General features: G+C 53.1%; 1 protein-coding gene across 3 annotated transcripts in view; it reads left to right on the top strand.

The window, feature by feature from the left end:
- The first annotated feature begins 2,936 nt into the window (after positions 1-2,936).
- RHBDL3 (rhomboid like 3) overlaps positions 2,937-8,716 on the top strand; it is a 56,637-nt gene continuing 50,857 nt past the window's right edge. The window contains exons 1-2 of one of the 3 annotated variants that reach the window (XM_050319338.1): positions 2,937-3,056; positions 6,442-6,465. In XM_050319338.1, coding sequence (XP_050175295.1) covers positions 2,937-3,056; positions 6,442-6,465 — 144 coding nt within the window. Of the gene's footprint in view, positions 3,057-5,342; positions 5,419-6,310; positions 6,466-8,716 lie in introns of those variants that run through there. The other 2 variants (XM_050319339.1, XM_050319337.1) reach the window with 2 other exon arrangements.

Raw genomic sequence — 8,716 nt, 5'->3', positions numbered from 1 at the left:
GTTGGAAATTAACCTTGAGCTGCTAACTGGTCTCCGTTTCAAATAGTTCTTTTGATTCAGAATGAACCCGTGCTGTGATCCCATCAGGTAACATTAAAAAGGGCCAGAGGTACATTTTAAATATCCTAAAGATGATCTTATAGGAGGGCTCCCTTTAAAGATAACCGCCCAAAAAAAAGACTAATAGCAGATTTAATTACTTCCCCAGCTATAACCAAAAAGACAGTTAGAACCAGCTGCAACCAATAACAGCTACTGGGGCACAAGAGAGCTGCGGGTGGAAAGGCCATAGAGTCTAATTCATATTGATTCTAAACTTGTGTTGTCCCAGCACTGATGCTCAAAGAGCCCTTTGCCACTGTTACCTTTTGAACCCCAATCTCAAACCATCTGGGATCCCTAAAGATTTTTAGCCATTTCCATGAGCCTGAAGGGGTAAATCTGACAGGCCTGATCCAGTGCCAGCTGGGTATGTGCTATCTAATTTTTTGCTAGGGTTGTGTTTGGGTGCAGCATTTTGGGTTTCTGATCCCAAATACCTCATTTTCCTTTCTCCCAGGGCTGGCTGGGCTGAGCTCTGATATGGAAATCAAGCTGGGAAGGTTGCTCCATGGAGCTCCAATTGTGAGAGCTGGGCAGTTTTGTAAAAGCCCTTTGAGGCTACTTTGGGTGGAAGAAGGACCTGTGAACAAACTGTTTAGGTTTGTTCCAGGAGGCTTAGCTAACAGATGTTGGCTGGGTCCCTACTTCGAGGGCTTTTTTATTGCATATTCATGAGCTGACCTTTTTAGCCGCTTCCAATGCAGGGAGGATGTATATCTACATTTTCCTTGCAGTATTTGGATTGGGGTTTGTTATGTCAACTTCTTTCTGTCTCAGCCCTTCCATGTTCTGTCTGCATCTGTTCTGGGGTGGCCCCCAGCTCCCCAGTTTCTCCAGCAATTACTGTTTTCTCGAGGTAGAGTCACCAGGGTATGCAGTGGGGAGAAATGACATTCTAAATTAAGAGGCTCACACAGACTTGCAAGATGATAATTTGTCTGTAACAAAACTCCTCATTAGAATACTGTTAATTTCCTTTCTGTGACAATTATAGCACAGCACTAGCTCATATGTGCAATGTGCAGAGATATTTCCCTGAAAAAAAAAAAACCAACCCAAACTATCATTACCACTAGTGAAAAACATTCCTTAGAGGAGAAAAACGAACTTGTAATTTTGCAGCAGTTTTCCAGGTTAGTGGGAGTTTGGTGTTAAGGCAAGGTTTTGGGGGTTCTCCCTGTTGTTGATTGCACTCATGGTTGGCATTTTCCCACCAGCATCTGGAATCAGAGACAATACAGTCCCCAACTGTGTGGAACCTGTTACCCCTGAAATTCAGCTCATTTATTCTCTCTTTGCTTTAAAAACTCGCTTCCCTCCTCCCTACAGACATCTTTGAATGACTGCTGTTTCTCTCTGTTGGCATAGCATATTTTTGCTTATCCATCTGTTTTGAAGTTTTGATGAGGTTTAGTTTTTCAGTCAAAAAAAAAAAAAAGAGATTGTTTTTATAATAGCTGCTTAGTGCCTGGAATATTTTGGCAGGGGTGGTGTTGTATGAGTGAAGTGGGTTAGTGTTTCTCAGAAGTGCTGGATTTGGTCTCCAGTTCTTGTGCTTTGGGAGAGCAGGCTGGACAGGCTCCAGAGCAGCCAGAAGTGGATGCTGTGCTCAAGGTGGTGGTCCTTGAGGGGGCAGAACCTCATCAGTTGCACTGGAGACCCCCGAAGAGCTTTTATTTTGGATCTCATTTTCCCACCCGAATCCTGAGGTAGAAAAGTTCTGCTCTTCAGGTCCAAAGGTCATGGTTTTACTTCTTTGCTTCGCTTCTGCAGGATGGAAGATCCTATTCCTTTTTCAGAGGTATTCTAGCTGCATTTGGGTTTAATTGATGTTGTTGTTGTTGTCGTCTGTTTTTTAAAACAATTTGTAGAGAAAAGATGGACTTCTAGCTTGGTGCTGTCCCTGTGGCTGAGGTGTCTGATCTGGTGCTGGGCCTTTGCACTCTGAAAACGTGGCCTGTGGTGCTGGACCCTCTGTGTGTTCTGGCTCAGTCTGGCTGTGGCTGTCGGTGCAGCAGCGAGCAGAGGCACTGGCACCATGTGGCTCAGCCTGGCTCTGCTCGCCCTTCCCCCTTGCCAACCTGCTATTTCTGCGCTTCACTGGAAGAAGCTAAAACTGCTGGATTTCTGCCTGCAGTCAGGGCATTCCTCAAGTTCCTAATCCGGGCTCCAGGCGGTTAAGTTACCCATCCTGGCACACAGGAACGAGTCATTACGGTGAAAGGTGTAAAACCCCGCAGCAGCCCCTCACGGTGGGACTCTCCGGGACGGAGAAGTTACCTGCTCACCTGCCCGCGGGCAGCACCGGGCTGGGACCGGCGCAGGGGCTGCCCGGCGCTGGGCACGGCCGATCCCCGTGGGTCGGCCCGGGGGAGGCGGTGCAGGGACCCCGGGACCGCTCCCCCCGGGCTCCTCCTGGGGCCGCCCAGCCGCATCCTCGGACGTGCCGCAGCTGCGGGCTCTGCCTCCCGGAGCCCCCGGGGGCTCCCCCGCGCCGGGAAGGGCGGCCCCCCGTCCCCGGGCGATGGCTCGGGGGAGGCGCCCGCCGTGCCCGGGCCGGGGGCACCGCCCGGCCGCAGGGGCGGGCGGCGGGAGGCGGGGAGGGGTCAGTGCCCCGGCCGGAGCGCGGCCGCCGGGATGATGCCGCCCGCCGGCGCTGCCCGCGCTAATTGGATGTTCCCTGGATGGAGGATTTCCTCCCCTGCCGGCTGCAGGAGTCATGAAGGCAGGCTCGGCTGCGCTTGAAAGTTTGCCAAGCAGCAGCTAGGTTTAATTTCTTTAAGGATCTGGGGAGAAAGGGGGGGGCGGGGGCTGGAGGGGGACCGTTTCCAAGCATGGGAGACAGGCTGCCGGAGCCTCACGCCAGCTCTTCCCCTGCTGTGGCTGCCAGCGCGGAGGCGGAAGAAATCGAGGTGCTGGACTCCGAGGATGTCCTACCTATGGCCGCGGAGGATGTAAGTTTGCTTCGCTCGGTGTCTTCCCCTCTGTTCCCGGGCCGGGTTAATCGGCTCAGGCTATTCATAGCTGCATCCCGGGATGGGGGCACGAGCGGGGCTGGTGACCCTGCGGGGCTTGGGAAAGCCGCCGTCCCCGCCGCCCTCCCGCCGCCGCTGTCCGCGGGCTCCGGCAGCCGTCGGGCCGGCTCCGGCCCCGGGGCCGCCGCTGCCGCCCCTCCCTGCCCTGGGGGCCCGGGCAGGCGGCCGGTCCGCCTGGGGCCCGCGATCGCCGCGGAGATGCTGCGGCTGCCGGGCACGGGCAGAGGGCTGCGCGCCGAGGCGACCCTGGAGCCCGGAGAGAGGCTGACGCCCTGGCTCCAGGGGTTTCCAGGGCACCGAGAGCTTCTCCGAGTCCCGGCCACCCGGACGGTGACAGATGCGAAACGCTCCCGCTCTCGGGAGCTGCTCCCTCTTCCAGCCCCCGAGCAGCAAACAGCCGAGGAAGTTTTTTCCCCGGCTCGGCGGAGCTGATGGCTTCCCTCCACCCTCCGAGCTCTGGTTGCACCTGAGAGTGGGATAACTTGGCACCGGGGCTCTGCCTCTGCTCAGCCGGCGCAGAAGGACACCGAGTCTGCTCCTGCCGGGCAGAGACTGCAGAGCTGAGGCGATTGTTCTGCGCCTGCCGGTCCCGGAGGCAGGAGCTCGCTGTGCACCTGTCTGGGAGGGAGCGAACGGGAGAGATCCTGCATTCCTGGTGCATCCCAGGAGTGCTCACAGCTCTCCTTCCCAGCAAACTCGGCTGGGATGAGGACTGCAAAGTGTCTGCTCAGTCTGCAGCGGTAAGCGCAGGGTCTGCTCCTGCCGATGAGACATGAACAGAGACACTAAACATCTTTCCGAAGCGGGCTCTGGTCTTGCACCGCTGCGAGAGGGACACTTGGGAGCTGAGCCTCCAGCAATGGCGCATCCCCTTTGCTCTCTACTTTCTGACGCTGCTGGAGGAGCCCGCCCGGGGATGTTTAGGGACGGAGCCCGCTCCTCATGCCCCAGCCCTTCCTTCTGAGTCACCTACAATTCGGTTGCTGTTGGATTTTCCCCCCAGAGGGTAGCGGAGGAAGTGCAGTTGCTCGGTAGAGCTGCATTCCCCGGGCTGCATCCCTGAGCAGTGTGCAGTCAGGAGGGAACGTGTGATGCAGTTTGACCTCTGCCAGACAGTCCTAGGAGGAGATGCCTGATCCAGGGGTATGTGTAGCTGTGACTTGGAAAGGGTGACTTTCCAGGAGCTTTCACACGCCAGGTTTCCAAGTCCCAGCTCTTGCTTACATCAGGCTGTGACCTTTTCTTCTCTGACAAATTCTGTGCTTGTCTGCATGGTCCTCCAAGAAAGATTTTCTGTTGTGGCACACATGGGCCCCTTGGAGTCCCTCCAGCCTCCACATGAGCGCAGCCATCAGCAATTCCATCCTGCCAGGGAGCCAGGAGATGCTGAGGTGCTGAGTGCCTGGCAGGATTGGGCTCCTGGGACAGTCTCGATTCTCATCCCAGTTGTGCTGGTGCTTTGCTGCTCGACCTTGAGGTAGGACAGCCCGGGTCATCCTCAGCTCGCAGAGTCACCGTTACTGGTGTGGGATCTGCACTGTTATCTGAGCCTGGTACCTTGTTTTCTGTCATCAACAAAGCAGCCCCAGAGCTGCAGTTGCAGTGGTTACAGGAAGCTGCTGAGACCTGGCAGTGGATGATGTGACAGAAGCCTGAGGTATCATGTATCATCTGCAAGTCGGAAGAGCAGGAAGTGGTGTAAATGCCCTCCTTCTCCTCGGCCAAGATTTCCTGCTGAAACAGGCAGGCTACAGAGCATCATCTCTGAGAATTCCAACTGCTCTGCCCCCCTGGGACCTCACTGGGAGCTGATTTTCTTGTTGTTATTACATCTGAAAGCTTGATGGGAGCTCTCTGGCTTGGCCAGCAAGAACTGACACGGGGTCAGGTTTTATGTGTTATTAACCACAGAAACATTAGGTAGTGGAGGTTTGGCTGCCACAAGCATTGGCAGGGTGTAACAGCTCAGCTGTGATGTCATTGCAGCTCTCAGAGCAGCCTTTCACAAAGCCAGGATCCAGGCAGTCCCAAAATGCTCTGTTTAAAGTGCTGGGCTGATTTATGATGATAAATGGGAGTTTGTAAATGGAGGGAGACACAAGGAGGAGGGGAGCCAACAACTTAACTAATGGAAAGGAATTCGGTGGCCTGATATCCCAGTGTCTCTCCAGTCAATTCTGCTTTAGATCTGCCTGCCATGTGAAAGGAAATGTTCTTCCAGGACTAGATAAGACTCTCACCAGAGTTCTGCTTTGCCTACAGCACAGTGAGATTTGCTTCTGTGAGTCTGACGTTTGTGATTTTACTCAATTTGCTTTTATGGGGCAGTGAATGAGGCAGAAACAAAATGTTGTGCTGAACAGCACCTCAGACAGCAGAGCTGGAAATGGGCAAGGTGTTTTCTGCAGATCCCAAACCAGTGGTTACCCCAGTGTTACCCTATGGAAGTTGCTGTCTTCTGAACTGGTCCCTAAATCCAGGAGAGATGAGAGAGCCTTGCACAGTTCATTAGGAATGTCCTCTGTTCCATGGGACTCTGAGGCAGCAAGTCTGGGTTAGGGAGGTGAGTTGACATCAGTCTTTCTACAAAACATAAATCAGAGCCAATCTCCAGCTGGTTTTGTCTGTTCCCAAGTGACAAGGACTTGTGGAGTGTTCACATGGTTGTGAGTGTTGGAGCTTCCTCCTATACAGCATTTTTAAGGTGTGGGATAAATCCCTATAATGGGCTCTCTCCAGCCTTCCACCCTCCCACCTTGCACAGGAGGAATTCCCTGTTTTCCAAATGTGGACATGTGAGGTTCAGAAAACTGGTGGGCTCTTAAAGACCCTGCCAGAGTCAGGGCCAGGCAGCAGACAGGGCTCTGAGTGCCCAGCAAGGCAATCGAGGGGTCAGTGCTGGGCCACAGCATCTCAGAAAGTGATCTGAAAAACCATTGCTAATTCCCCCCTCCCTCAATACACAGCAAGCTTTCTTGATCCCTGGGAGTAAAAAAGCCTTTTATTCCTTGCTTGCCTGCAAGCAGACAAAGAGGGAGAAAACAGAATTAACACATGAATGTTCTGAGTTCATCCTAATTTGGATTTGTAAATGAAAACTGTCCTCCCTGTGTTTGGTAGATTCCCCCTGCCTCCTCCCCCGGAAGGGTAGGTGATTCTGGGATGAAGAAGGATGCTGGAAATGGCATTAAATCATCTGGCTATTCCTCTGTTAGAATGTACTTCTACAGTTGACTGCATGTTAATGTCGTTGCTCTTATACCTTCTTTTTCTTCTTTTTCCTCCCTCATGCATTGCCTCTCAGCACTGGAAAGCCCTGTTTGATCAGGTATGTGAACATCTGCTATATTGTCTGTGTCTCGTGAGCAGGGAGCCTTCACTCCAGTGCGTGTCCTCTGTGCTGGCTTCTCCCTGCATTTAGAGCACAGCCTGGGAGGAGACCTGCTCCCTGCTCCCCCAGGATGCTGATGTGCAAACCATAATCATCACCACTGCTTTGGGCCTTTCTCTCAGCCCCTCTGCAGAGCAGCTGGGGACAGGAGTGAGCCCATCCCCGATGGCACAGGGGCTGGGCTGAGGTGCTGCAGCAGGTGCTCTGTGTGCTGCCAGTCGTGCTGTGCTTGCCTGTGCGTTAGGGGATGTTCCAGTCTTGCAGGCAGGCACACCAGGACCTGTAAAACCAGCGCTGTGCTCTTTGAAATGGCTCCTCTGCTGCTGAACTGACTTGGGTGGGGTTTCATCCTGGGGGAGCACCTGCTGCTTGAAACTATTAGCAAAGAATTAGCAAAGTATCTGCTCCTGTACCAAGACTGTGGCTGTGTCGTGTTAAATACCTTGGGTCAGACCTGTAGCTGGTTGAGATCAGTCCAGCTCTGTAGGGCTCTGAGTTAGAGCTGCAGAGATTTTGGGTGGTGGGCTGGAGTTTGTAAATGATGCTGTCAGCTGCTTTAACGGACACGTTTGCTTTGTGGCATTCCCTCCCGTGCCAGGTTGAAATGTGAAGCACTATAAACTGGAGGATTTTTCTAGGGTTGACTGGCTTCTAAACTGCAGCCCCTTCTTGCTGTCATAAACTTCTGTGCAGTTGTGTGTGCGTGTAAATGTCACCTTCTGTGAGGGAGCTTGCTCTGACTGCCAATAAAGTTGGGATGGGATTTCATCCCTGCTTTATGAGGCGCTAATCTCGCCTCTGTGTCTGGCCCAACTGCAGAGCCAAAGCTGTGGTGCAGTGTGTGCAGGGATGTCCTTGGTGCCCTGGGGGTCCCGTTATCACCCAGTGAGTGCTGCTTTACACCTGATAGTGTGCCCTGCTCCACTGCCTGTACTGCAGCACCGCGGCTGTGGCACAGTCAGTGGTGGGTGGGAGCTGGGGAACACTGATGGTCACACCTGAACTGTGTGGTGTGCTGGAATTTCCCGGGGCTGTTGGGGTTTGCTGCCACTCACAAGGTGGATGCAACAGTGAATTGCTTGTCGTCTGGGCTGCAGGTTTGTTCCAGCCACGTTGAGTTCTCCTGTCTCCAATGCTGGCCCTAATTTGGAGGCTGATTCTACAGGCACCCTTTGAAGTCACTGAGCCCTTGTGGGATGGGGTTGTTGGCTGGTAGCTACCTCAGGCTCAAAGAGAGGAATCTCTAATTTCCCATTGGACTTGCTTGAATAGTAGATGGGGGTTTTCCTTCTTTTTTCCTCTTTTTAAGGGAAGGGAGAGTTTGACTGTTGGGTTTACAGAACATTAGCCCAGTGACAATGGAACTGGCTGTAAAGGCAGACCTCCAGTAATTAGCTACGTTTCAATTAGGGCTGCAGCTGAATTTTAAACCTTGTCTGTAAGGCTTTATTATCAAAGAGAATGCAACCTGTGACAAGCAGTCCTAAGTCCTGAATAAATCAACGTTGTCCTTGTTGCCCCTGGGCAAAGCTGACGTCTTCCTGGAGCATTCCATCAGCAGAGCAGTGCAATTAGTCCTGCAGTGCAGTGCACCATGCCGTTTGTCAGGGAACAAAGTTGCCATCCCCAGCAGCAATGTGCTGGTAGGAACACTTTGTTTGGCTCTGATTGGCACCCATGTGAAACACGAGGACAGGCTTAATAACTGGAGGAAGCCTGGCTGTTGATACTGGGAACAGCTGCAGCCCTCCCTGCGAGCTGGGCCTGGCTGTGTGTGAGCCTGCAGTGGGAATGTGCCGTGGAACGTGTGTGTGACTCCTGGGCTGGGACCGAGGTCTGAGAGCCACCCTCTTGGCTGGGGCACATGGGGCTGTGTTCATCACCTCCCAGGGCAGCAGCAGAGCAAGAGGAGGATCTGGAGAAAGTCTTGGAGCAGTTGGGAATTCACAGGCTGGGACTCTGCAAGTGCCTTGTTGCTGTCATAGTCTGTCACCCCAGAAAACAGTGTCAGGGAGAGGTCAGCACACCCTCCCCAGCCTTGGAGTGGGGAAGAAATTATTATTAATGCTTGCTTGCTTTTTTTTTTTCCCCCTGTGGGGAGATATTTAAAAAAAACTTTAATGACCAAAAAAAAAGCAGCAGGTTTCCATACATACAAAATTAAAGGGTTTGGTTTTTTAATGTCACC

This window comes from Myiozetetes cayanensis, unplaced genomic scaffold, assembly GCF_022539395.1.
Source record: "Myiozetetes cayanensis isolate MyiCay16 unplaced genomic scaffold, myiCay2020 scf22, whole genome shotgun sequence".
NCBI lineage: Eukaryota > Metazoa > Chordata > Aves > Passeriformes > Tyrannidae > Myiozetetes > Myiozetetes cayanensis.
The sequence above is the reverse complement of the archived record's forward strand: the minus strand, read 5'-3'. Positions and strand labels throughout refer to the sequence as shown.